The sequence below is a fragment of the Bos mutus genome, chromosome 14 (genome assembly GCF_027580195.1).
Source record: "Bos mutus isolate GX-2022 chromosome 14, NWIPB_WYAK_1.1, whole genome shotgun sequence".
NCBI classification, from domain to species: Eukaryota; Metazoa; Chordata; class Mammalia; order Artiodactyla; family Bovidae; genus Bos; species Bos mutus.
Window position 1 is genome coordinate 51028463 of NC_091630.1, and position 13229 is coordinate 51041691.

Here is a 13229-nt window from a genome sequence, read left to right on the forward strand (position 1 = left end):
AGTGAGTAGTCTTTTACTAAAACTTTGGAAAAACAAAGGGTTTGGGGGATTTTATAAGTATATTTTCTCATCATGTCCCTACCTTTTCAGAGTAGATACCGTCCCTCTAAAAATGAAGACAGGGTTTGAAAATTGGTTTGTTTGCATTTTGGTATCTTGCAACTGGGTTTAAGGAGCCAATTACTGCTCTTCAATTCAGTGTAACTTTTTTTCATTGAACCTGGTTTAAAAATGGAAAATTTCCAAAGCTTTTTCTTATCCTAAAATTAGGGTTTCTAAAACAATGTAATAGACATGACAATATCTAGTAAAGCATGAAAAGTTCTTAAATTGAAGGCTTTTGGTTATATAAATGCTGTTGTTTACCCATCAATTTGTCAAGTTCACAAATTTTTAAAAAATGGTTTTAACTTTGTAAATATTTAAAGTGTTACTGCCATCTTGAGACAAATAGGGGGAACTACACAAAAACACAAAACTTACCTTTTTTTTTCCATTTCTTAGTTTGTAACATTCTTTATATTTTAATATGTGGGTCACTGGTATACTAGGCTAACCAGAAGTTCTTTCTTTTAATAAAATTCTCCTAACATAAATTGCTGCTGCTGGCTTTGAGATTTGGATTAGTGTTTATTCCATTAGCAATTTGAAGAAATATATTTTAAGATGACATTCTAATGTGTCCTACACAATGTAGGTACATTCTAATGTAGGTACATTCTAATGTATGTACACACAAGATTGCCTGAAGCATCACTTAAATCATTCACACTTTTTTCCATTGCTTAAAAAGGAATGAAGAAAAAAAAGTTTCCTCACTGCCTATTCATCACTAGCAAAAATAGCTGTCCCAGGTCCATATGTAGCAATAAACTGCTGGAGCTGTTGTTGGCACTCAGTCAGATAGACATCCCTTTGCTCTAAATAGTCTTCATTATACTGTTCAAATGGAAACACTGCATTTGGAGCAACACAAAATACAGCGGCCCCTAAGTGAAGAAGGAAAAAGTAAAAATGAGAAATACTTAAAATGCTAAATGTGAAGGCATACTTTCAACAAAAAAGTTTATGCCTGCATTAGGTTGCTAGGCAGAAAAACAATAATTGGTATTGATTTCACTTTAAATAAAGAAGCCTCAAATGGGCAGTTGCACTGCCTGAAAAACCTGTTTCTCTTCTAGCACACTTTATCTCCCCCCCTACCCCACAGTGACTATTATATTCCATTCTGTTCCCCTCAGACCGAGGCCTTTACCTTCACACATGCTCCAGATCCCATCCTCTCTCACCTTTTTAAAGACTTCACACTTCTTTCTATAGTGTCATTAGTTTACTTTCTACTGCACGTCATATGAACTATTAGCTTCCATCTTAAAAAAATCCCTTCCTGGACCACACAACCTTCTCTAGCTAATACCCTTTATTTCTCTCTTCATCTTCATAGTCAAACGTCTCAAAGTTTGTGTGTGCTATCTCCATAGCCTCACTTTGTACCCCACCTAAATCCCAACTCCATTGAAACAGCTCGAATCATGACCGTCCACAACCTCTAGATGCCAAATCTGATCTTCAAATTCTCAACACATGATACAGTTGACCACTCCACTCCTTTATTGAAAGACTTTTTTCTTGACTTCTCTAATACAACTGCTTCTCAGTCTCATGAGTTAGCTCCTCCCCCTCAACTCCTTTTCTAAATACTGGAATTCTTCAAAGGCAGTCCTGTGGTTCTCTGTATAGTCTCTCTCTCAGTGATTTCATCCACTCCATGGCTTTGAGTACCATCTCTGTACTGATGATACGTAAATTATATTTCTAGTTTAAAACTCTCTTCTAAACCCCAGATTATTGTATCTGTCTATTGATATCTCTCTAGGATGTCTTAAACGTGTACCTATAATTTGATTCTCCACCCTTGACCCAACAAGCTGGGTTTTGAAGAGGTAGAGGAACCAGAGATCAAATTGCCAACATCTGCTGGATCATCAAAAAAGCAAGAGAGTTCCAGAAAAAACATCTATTTCTGCTTCACTGACTATGCTAAAGCCTTTGTGTGGATCACAAAAACTGTGAAAAATTCTTAAAAAGATGGGAATACCAGACCACTTGACCTGCCTCCTGAGAAACCTGTATGCAGGTTGAGAAGCAACAGTTAGAACTGAACATGGAACAACAGACTGGTGCAAAATTGGGAAAGGAGTATAACAAGGCTGTATATTGTCATTCTGCTTATTTAACTTCTATGCAGAGTACATTATGTGAAATGCTGGGCTGGAAGATTCACAAGCTGGAATCGAAATTTCTGGGATAAATATCAATAACCTCAGATATGCAGATGATACCATTAATGGCAGAAAGCAAAGAGGAACTAAAGAGCCTCTTGATGAGGAGAATCAAAAAGCTGGCTTGAAAGTCAACATTCAAAAAACTAAGTACATGGCGTCCAGTCCCATCACTTCCTGACAAATAGAAGGGGGAAAAGTGGAAGCAGTGACTGATTTTATTTTCTTGGGCTCCAAAATCACTGCAGATGGTAACTGTAGCCATGAAATTAAAAGACGCTTGCTTTTGGGGGAAAAAAGCTGTGACAAACCTAGACAGCATATTAAACAACAGAGACACCACTTTGCCAACAAAGGTCCATATAGTTGAAGCTATGGTTTTTCCAGTAGTCAGGTACAGATGTGAGAGCTGGATCATAAAGAAGGCTGAGCGCCAAATAATTGATGCTTTCAAATTGTGGTGTTGGAGAAGACTGGAGAGTCCCTTGGACTGCAAGGAAATCAAACCAGTCAGTCCTAAAGGAAATCAACCCTGAATATTTACTGGAAGGACTGTTGCTGAAGCTCTAATACGTTGGCCACCTGATGAGGAGCCAGCTCATTGGAAAAGACCCTGATGCTGGGAAAGACTAAAGACAAAAGGAGAAGGGGGTAGCAAAGGATGAGATGGTTAGATAGCATCACCAACTCAATGGACATGAATCTGAGCAAACTTCAAGAGAGAATGGAGGACAGAGGAACCTGGCATCCTACAGTCCCTGGGGTTGCAAGAGTCAGACTTGACTTAGGGATGGAACAGCAACAACAACAACTGGACCCAAGCCTTTCTTTCTAGTCTTGGTAAATGGCAACATGATCCACTCAATTGCTCAAGGCAGAAACCTGAGAGTTTTCTTTAATTCTTCCTTCTCCCCACTGCCCCAACTCCTAAATCCAGTTCACAAGCACAGGTATTGGTTTTTTCATCCAAGAAAAACATCGCTGAGTAGGGCTTATTTTCCTATCTTTAACACTTACGGACTTCTTAACATCATTTTGCTTAAGACTTAAAAAAGAATATACCTAACTGACACTCATTATGGAAACAAAAAGTAACTAAAGGAAAAACTTCACATAGCTTTATTTCCGTCAACAAAAGCTTTCTTAAATGCTTCAATAAAGTCTTGACAAATAGTTATCAAGTGAAAATAGCCATATTCAGTGACAGGAGTCCTGAACATTGTAGTACCATATTTCCTAAATTCAAAAACATACATTTTTATCTTCTTACTGAAATCTAGTTTTGTCTTAACATTTTGATGGTGATAGTTTGTCTTAGTAAAATTGGCAGCATTTTTTCTTAATAGTACATAATGTCTTAAATTTTATCAAGTATATTTTAAAATATAGAATAAGAGTGTAAAGATAAAGCAAATTACAAATAAAAATACATATCCTTATTTATTGCTAGTTGGGAACAAATGATTTTCAGTGAGTGAATGTGTTAGTTGCTTGATCATGTCTGACTCTTTGCAACCTCATGGACCGTAGCCCACCAGGCTCCTTTGTCCATGGGATTTCCCAGGCAAGAATACTGGAGTGGGTTGCCATTTCTTTCTCCAGGGAATCTTCCTGACCCAAGGATTGAACCCAGGTCTCCTGCATTGCTGGCAGACTCTTAACTGTCTGAGCCACCAGGGAAGTTCTTAATTCAGGATGATAATTAACATTTTCTGAGGGTCATGAAACTCTAAGACATACTCCACAAAACTTAATGATTCCTCTTCCTAAGCAAGAAGGTAGAAAGCAAATACATATACAAATTCACATGTAGCTTAGGGATTCACAAGCCCCTAAGGACTCTCTCAGTATCCATGGATCCTAGGTTAAGAATTCTTGATTTAGATAAGAACAAAGTTCTAATGGATGTCTGTGAAAAATTATTATAAATTGAATCTGAAGCAAATTAAAACACTAAATATATACACACAGAAAAGTCGGTGTTAATACTTCATTGCCCAGGGCTGGAACTGAAAATAGAGTAAAAATCTCACTAAATTGGAGTCGTGAGACCAGAAGGGGGAGCTCTCATACAGGTACCTCTCAACATCAATATAGATCCCAACAGGAAGAAACAAACCTTGCATCTCCAGCAAGAAGTGACACTACTCTAGTACCACCAGCAGGAGGAAGAAGATTTGAAAGATTTTTCTCCTTGCCTGGCAACAGCTCTGCCAAAGAGAGACTGTCACAATGTAGCTAATGAAAAGACACTAAACTTGGAACTCCCAGTTTTCTCCAATGGACTTTCTATTACAACCCTCCCAACTGTTTTTCTCCTCTATAGAAGAGTTTCTTTTTCTTTGCTTTACCAGATTTGCGATGTCCTGAATTGCAATTCTTTCCTGCTCCTGAATAAAAACCATTTTCCTGGTAAAATAACTGGCTGTTTTATTGTTATGTTAGCAGAACCAATGTTTGAAGGATGGTGTATCTCATCAAAATTAATGTCTCATAATAATTCAAATTGCCAATATCCACTGGATCATCAAAAAAGCCAGAGAGTTCCAGAGAAACATCTATTTCTGCTTTATTGACTATGCCAAAGCTTTTGACTGTGCGGATCACAATAAACTGGAAAATTCTTCAAGAGATGGGAATACCAGACCACCTGACCTGCCTCTTGAGAAACCTGTATGCAGGTCAGGAAGCAACAGTTAGAACTGGACATGGAGCAACAGACTGGTTCCAAATAGGAAAAGGAGTGCATCAGGGCTGTATATTGTCACCCTGCTTATTTAACTTCTATGCAGAGTACATCATGAGAAATACTGGGCTGGGTGAAGCACAAGCTGGAATCAAGATTGCCAGGAGAAATATCAACAACCTCAGATATGCAGATGACACCACCCTTATGGCAGAAAGTGAAGAGGAACTAAAGAGCCTGTTGATGAAAGTGAAAGAGGAGAGTGAAAAAGTTGGCCTAAAGCTCAACATTCAGAAAACTAAGATCATGGCATCTGGTCCCATCACTTCATGGCAAATAGATGGGGAAACAGTGGAAACAGTGGCTGACTTTTTGGGGGGGCCTCCAAAATCACTGCAGGTGGTGATTGCAGCCACGAAATTAAAAGATGCTTACTCCTTGGAAGGAAAGTTATGACCAACCTAGATAGCATATTAAAAAGCAGAGACATTCGTTTGTCAACAAGTCTGTCTAGTCAAGGCTATGGTTTTTCCAGTGGTCATGTATGGATATGAGAGTTGGACTATAAAGAAAGCTGAGCGCCGAAGAATTGATGCTTTTGAGCTGTGGTGTTGGAGAAGACTCTTGAGAGTCCCTTGGACTGCAAGGAGATCCAACCAGTCCATTCTAAAGGAGATTAGTCCTGGATATTCATTGGAAGGACTGATGGTGAAGCTGAAACTCCCATACTTTGGCCACCTGATGCAAAGAGCTGACTCATTTGAAAAGACTCTGATGCTGGGAAAGATTGAAGGCAGGAAGAGAAGGGGACGACAGGATGAGATGGTTGGATGGCATCACTGACTCAATGGACATGAGTTTGGGTAAATTCCAGGAGTTGGTGATGGACAGGGAGGCCTGGAGTGCTGCCATCCATGGGGTCGCAAAGAGTCAGACACAACTGAGCGACTGAACTGAGCTGAATAATTCAAAAAGAACTTTGTAAGGATAATTCTCTTTACTCTCACCTTTAACAGCTCTTTTTATATTTTTATTAGCAAAACCATAATAAGCTTCTTTGATTTCAGATAATTAAATGCTATAGTCACAGTATTATAACTAGTAATTCAGAAAAGGTGGTGATACAAGTTGATCATATTTTTTTTGGCTTAGTGTCTAATTCCACTGTAGGGTATTTGCTTGACAATTATATGTTGCATGATAATTTAAAAGGAAGATAAATTTAAAATCATTTCATGCATCATACTAAGTACTTTTTTTTCAGAATTTTCTAAGCAATGCAAAAGTTAAAGTATAGGAATAACCATGGACAATTAGGAAATTAATATCAAATAATGGTACGACCTGTAAACAATAATTAAATGTTTAAATTCAAACTGGACTTATCTTGTAGAAATTTATTATTCTTTAAAATAATATTTAATATATATGTAACATCTTAACAGATTAAGAATATTTAAGTTTAAATATAATTTGTAGTGATCATTAATAACTTAATAGATTACCATATTTCAGTGTTAGAGATGTTTCAAATAATAAGGCTGCAATTAGTACATCTTCTTTAAGCACTTTATTCCTTAAGTTCAGTCGAGCATGGGCTTCAGATAGGGAAACTCTAAAAGAAAATTGAGGCCAATCAAAATATGCTGATATTATAAAGAATATATATTTTGGCAGGAAAAAAACAAGATATGTGTGAACATAAGCCACCCTTAAAGATCAGCATATTCTTATTTTTAAAAGTTTTAGTTTCTTTACAAAGCATTTTTTTCCTACCAAGTTGAATAGACTGTTTCAGAATGAGGAAGTCTCCTGATTTGTTATCAGAGAATTGTCTTTTATCCTGGTTTTTCTTTATTATTCTACACATTACCCTCCCTAAGTTCTGTTCAGTTAAATACACAGCTAGAAAATTAACTAAGTATCTCTTATAGACACGTGCTTGGTCTTTTCTCCCAGTTCTTAACCCACTGGAAGTCCTCATAGAACCTTGAAATTTCTGTGTTGGAAGAGATTTTAGAGAGCAAATTACAACATCCCATCAGATAACTGAATTTTCTATACAGCATCCCAGGATACTTATTATTTGACCTCTTTTGAACTTACCCTAGGATTCACTCAGAATCGGGAAGCAATCCATTCCTTTATTATTTTTAAGCTAGCTTTAAGGCACTTGACGGAGAAGGCAATGGCACCCCACTCCAGTACTTTTGCCTGGAAAATCCCATGGACGGAGGAGCCTGGGCTCCAGTCCATGGTGTTGCTAGAGTCGGACACAACTGAGCGACTTCACTTTCACTTTTCACTTTCATGCATTGGAGAAGGAAATGGCAACCCAGTTCAGAACACTGAACATTCTCCAGTGTTCTTGCCTGGAGAATCCCAGGGATGGGGAAGCCTGGTGGGCTGCCGTCTATGGGGTTGCACAGAGTGGGACATGACTGAAGCGATTTAGCAGCAGCAGCAGCAAGGCACTTGAATGATTGTTGGATGTAGGAATCAGAAAATCTGAACTATGTCTCTAGAAATTTACTAGCTGTGTGAGTTTGTATGAATCATTTAATTTCTGAGATTTTTTTGAAGCTCTGCTATAAAATGGGGATAATAAAAATTAATAGGGTTATTGTGATTTCAAATAACGCATTTGAAAATTTGGGGACTCACCCACAAAGCTTATATAAATGTAAACTGAAATTGGTTTCACTGCAATTTACACCCACTGGTCCCTGTTTTGTCCTCTGGGATTTCAAAACAAATCTAACACTTCTTAAATGAGACAGCTCTTCAGATATTCAAAGACAACTTTTCTAGTTGCTCCTTAGTTTATTTTTTCCAAGATAAATATTCCTAGTTCTATTTTTCTTTTGGCCACATTCCACAGCATACAGGATCTTAGTTCCCTGACCAAGAAACCTGCACCCCCTGCTTTGGAAGTGTAAGGTTTTAACCACTGGACCACCAGGGAAGTCCCTCTTAGTTCTTTTAATATGTCATGTGACATGATTTTCATGCCCCTTATCATCCTGGCTGTTCTTCTTGTGACCAAATTTGGTTAATATTCCATTTCAGTACAGTACTAAGGTGTGATTTGATCAGTAGAGAAGACTTGGGGCAGAATTAGCATTTTCTCACTCTTGATACTATGTTCTATTAATACAACCGCAAATCACAGTATTATTTACGGCCCTATTACATTACTTATTCATATTAGACATAAAAATATGAAATCTCAAATCTTTTTCATATTAAGGCAGATCACCCCTTTCCCATGCATTCACACATGTATCAGGGAGGTTGGGACCTAATTAAAGACCTTCAGTTCAGTTCAGTCGCTCAGTCGTGTCTGACTCTTTGCAACCCCATGAATTACAGCAAGCCAGGCCTCCCTGTCCATCACCAACTCCCAGAGTTCACTCAAACTCATGTCCATCGAGTCGGTGATGCCATCCAGCCATCTCATCCTCTGTCGTCCCCTTCTCCTCCTGCCCCCAATCCCTCCCAGCATCAGGGTCTTTTCCAATGAGTCAACTCTTCTCATGAGGTGGCCAAAGTATTGGAGTTTCAACTTCAGCATCAGTCCTTCCAATGAACACCCAGGACTGATCTCCTTTAGGATGGACTGGTTGGATCACCTTGCAGTCCAAGGGCCTCTCAAGAGTCTTCTCCAATACCACAGTTCAAAAGCATCAATTCTTTGGCGCTCAGCCTTCTTCACAGTTCAACTCTCACAGCCATACATGACCACTGGAAAAACCATAGCCTTGACTAGATGGACCTTTGTTGGCAAAGTAATGTCTCTGCTTTTCAATATGCTATCTAGGTTGGTCATAACTTTCCTTCCAAGGAGTAAGCGTCTTTTAATTTCATGGCTGCAGTCACCATCTGCAGTGATTTTGGAGCCCCAAAAAATAAAGTCTGACACCGCTTCCACTGTTTCCCCATCTATCTGCCATGAAGTGATGGGACCAGATGCCATGATCTTCATTTTCTGAATGTTGAGCTTTAAGCCAACTTTTCACTCTCCTCTTTGACTTTCATCAACAGGCTTTTTGGTTCTTCTTCACTTTCTGCCATAAGGGTGGTGTCATCTGCATATCTGAGGTTATTGATATTTCTCCCGGCAATCTTGATTCCAGCTTGTGCTTCACCCAGCCCAGTATTTCTCATGATGTATTCTGCATATAAGTTAAATAAGCAGGGTGACAATATACAGCCTTGATGTACCCCTTTTCCTATTTGGAACCAGTCTGTTGTTCCATGTTCTAACTGTTGCTTCCTGACCTACATATAGGTTTCTCAAGAGGCAGGTCAAGTGGTCTGGTATTCCTATCTCTTTCAGAATTTTCCACAATTTATTGTGGTCCGCACAGTCAAAGGCTTTGGCATAGTCAATAAAGCAGAAATAGATGGGGTTTTTTTGGAACTCTCTGGCTTTTTCAATGATCCAGCGGATGTTGGCAATTTGATCTCTGGTTCCTCTGCCTTTTCTAAAACCAGCTTGAACATCTGGAAGTTCATGATTCACATATTGCTAAAGCCTGGCTTGGAGAATTTTGAGCATTACTTTACTAGCGTATGCTGCTGCTGCTGCTGCTAAGTCGCTTCAGTCGTGTCCGACTCTGTGCAACCCCATAGACGGCAGCCCACTAGGCTCCTCTGTCCCCGGGATTCTCCAGGCAAGAATATTGGAGTGGGTTGCCGTTTCCTTCTCCAATACATGAAAGTGAAAATTGAAAGTGAAGTCGCTCAGTCATGCCCGACTCTTAGAGACCCCATGGACTGGAGCCTACCAGGCTCCTCTGTCCATGGGATTTTCCAGGCAAGAGTACTGGAGTGGGGTGAGATGAGTGCGATTGTGCGATAGTTTGAGCATTCTTTGGTATTGCCTTTCTTTGGGATTGGAATGAAAACTGAACTTTTCCAGTCCTGTGGCCACTGCCGAGTTTTCCAAATCTTTCAGGATTTGAAATAGCTCAACTGGAATTCCATCACCTCCACTAGCTTTGTTCGTAGTGATGCTTTCAAAGGCCCACTTGACTTCACATTCCAAGATGTCTGGCTCTAGGTCAGTGATCACACCATCGTGATTATCTGGGTCATGAAGATCTTTTTTGTACGGTTCTTCTGTGTATTCTTGCCATCTCTTAATATCTTCTGCTTCTGTTAGGTCCATACCATTTCTGTCCTTTATCGAGCCCATCTTTGCATGAAATGTTCCCTTGGTATCTCTAATTTTCTTGAAGAGATCTCTAGTCTTTCCCATTCTGTTGTTTTCCTCTATTTCTTTGCATTGATCGCCGAGGAAGGCTTTCTATCTCTCCTTGCTATTCTTTGGAACTCTGCATTCAGATGCTTATATCTTTCCTTTTCTCCTTTGCTTTTCACTTCTCTTCTTTTCACAGCTATTTGTAAGGCCTCCTCAGACAGCCATTTTGCTTTTTTGCATTTCTTTTCCATGAGGATGGTATTGATCCCTGTCTCCTGTACAATGTCACGAACCTCTGTCCATACATTACATTTGTCCTATTAATTTTCTTGTTGCTAGACTAAAATAATAATTTGAGTCTGTGAAGATCTCTCCAGAGTTGCTTATTTACAAATTTGATTATCATGTTCCTGATGTCCTCACCCAAGCTTCTTCTAAAAATTTTGACCAGGACAGAATATATATATAGTTTTTCAGGGAAAGCAAAGAGCACTGTTCAGCTCCACTTCTCTAGAAAAGCATGAAAGTGAAAGTCACTCAGTCGTGTCCAACCCTTTGGAACCCCATGGATTATATAGTCCATGGAATTCTCCAGGCCAGAATACTGGAAAGGGTAGCTTTTCCCTTCTCCAGGGGATCTTGTCAACCCTGGGATCAAACCCAGGTCTCCCGCATTGCAGGTGGATTTTTACTAGCTGAGCCACAAGGGAAGCCCAAGAATACTGGAGTGGGTAGCCTATCCCTTCTCCAGGAGATCTCCCGATCCAGGAATCGAACTGGGGTATGCTGCATTGCAGGCAGATTAAGCATGGCTGGTGTTAATAGGTACCTGTCTATAGAAGCGGGAGAAAAAGTCAAGGTTTATGACTCTTCTGAGAAGTGCTTCATTTACTTGACTATTTCATAAGACCCATTTCCATCTCTAGTATTTATTTCTACAAGAGGAAAAGGTAGAGTTGTCATATTAAACTTAATTCTGTCTTATTCTTGGATTAGTAGAGTCAAATGTAAACTGAGGCTATGTGAGTTTAAAAATATCTTTTCAAGACAGAGGAAAAAGCAAATAAGATAATAGGGCTTTCAAACCTTTAAGCTCTGAGTATTTGCAATATTACTTCAGAAAACAGCATTATATAATTCTGTTTGCCATTTTAAAACATCACAGTTAATTTCTACCTTCCCTTTCTGTCGCAATTTTTTAGTTCTATGAAGACAGAGTTGGGGAAATTAACTAAACATATTTATCTCTTTTAGTCCTACACTTGACATTTCCTATCAGTCCTCCACTTGTCTTATTTTATACTGCAGTCATAAAAAGATATTTATTTATATAATAGATTGTTTTTACCCCTGGTCCTACTTCATAATTTGGGTTGAGATTACATATTAATCTATATCAAATGAAATAATGGTCTATCAACAGAGGACTGTTTAAATTATGGAATAGCCACATCATAACACAGTAAATCTGTAAGGGAGCTATTAAAACAGAATGAGGTAATTCTTTATGTGTTGATAGTAAGATATCATGATATGTATGCATGATTCCATTTGGGCAAAAAGAGAATATCAACATGGCTACATATGTATTTATGTATTATAAAAATATTTTTATATAATATGTTAAATAACATATTAATCTAAAATATATAACATTTAAATAAAATATGTACTTAATATACATCACATATTTAAACTATATATTTGTATATGCTAGTATCTGAATGGGTAATTTATGAAAGGACAGACAAAACCTCTTAGCAGGGATCATCTCCAGGGAGTGAGATAATCACAGGTAGGGTTAGCAAGGGACTTAACTCATTATTTTAGACTTTTCTTTCACTATGTCCATACTTTACTTTTATAATAAAAATTAGTTTTAAAAAACTTCTCAAGGAACAATAGTACTTGAGTGTACTAAAGTGTTTAAAAGTACAAAGAATAACATAATTTTTTTTTCTAAGCTCAACTATAAAATATCTAGAAAGTCAACTGACTCAATGGACATGAGTTTGAGTAAGCTCTGGGAGTTGGTGATGGGTAGGGAGGCCTGGGGTGCTGCCTCCATGGGGTCTCAAAGAGTCGGACATGACTGAGTGACAACTGAACTGAAGTGAACTGAACTGAACTGAACCACATTTACAAAAAATAATCATTTGCATTAAAAAATTCAGTCAGTGCATTTTTTTCAGATGTACCTGATACCAGGTATCCAATAAAAAGTAATTTAGTGAAAACAAATTGTTGGAGGTTCAAATGATGTAAGGCTATAACAGAAGAAATAATTAAGTTACCTTAAATTCTTTTGGAACAAAGTATATTGTAAATCAACCACCCAGCAATCAAAAAACAAGTGAGACAGTTAATTATACACATCATTTAAAAGTAAATAAAGGGGGCTTCCCTGGTGGCTCAGTGGTAAAGAATTTGGCTGCCAATGCAGAAGATACAGGTTCGATCCCTGGTCCAGGATGATCCCACATGCGGCACAGCAAGTAAGCCTCTGGATCACAACTACTGAGCCTGTGCTCTAGAGCCAGGGAGCCACAACTATTGAGCCTTCACGTCGCAGCTATTGAAGCCCATGAGCTCTTGAGTGCATGCTCCACAAGAAGAGAAGCCACTGGATTGAGAAGCTTGTGTACCTCAACTAAAGAGTAGCCCCCACTCTCTGCAACTAGAGTAAACCCCACACAAGGAGAACCCAGCACAGCCAAAAAAAAAAAGGTAAATAAAGATTTTTTAAAGTCAATAATGATTTTAAAATTGCATACTTACAAATATTTTAATGCAGATGCTGACAGTTTTGATCCACATATAGAATCTGTTCTGATTCTGCGACTTGCTAGGTAATAGCCATGAATCATTCTTTCTGCCTCCAAGCTGAATTCGACATTCAAATTTTTTGCAAAAGCAAGCAGCTAAATTGAAAGTGTGAAAATTCAAGAGATTCAAACTTTATTAAGAGAACCTATATTACAAAAATCCAAAGTATATGGTCATTTTATTTTTTAAAGTTTGCATACTTTATTTATATCAAAACTGATTTAAATAT

The 13229-nt window shown here is 38.3% G+C and overlaps 1 protein-coding gene across 1 annotated transcript in view; it reads right to left on the reverse strand.

Annotated features, from left to right (window-relative positions):
* Positions 1 to 756: 756 nt before the first annotated feature.
* MCMDC2 (minichromosome maintenance domain containing 2) overlaps positions 757 to 13229 on the reverse strand; it is a 38819-nt gene continuing 26346 nt past the window's right edge. Inside the window, exons 12-14 of the mRNA XM_005892934.2 lie at positions 12953 to 13095; positions 6474 to 6583; positions 757 to 989 (exon numbers count right to left, since the gene is read on the reverse strand). Coding sequence (XP_005892996.2) covers positions 823 to 989; positions 6474 to 6583; positions 12953 to 13095 — 420 coding nt within the window. The 3' untranslated portion in view covers positions 757 to 822. The remainder of the gene's footprint in view (positions 990 to 6473; positions 6584 to 12952; positions 13096 to 13229) is intronic.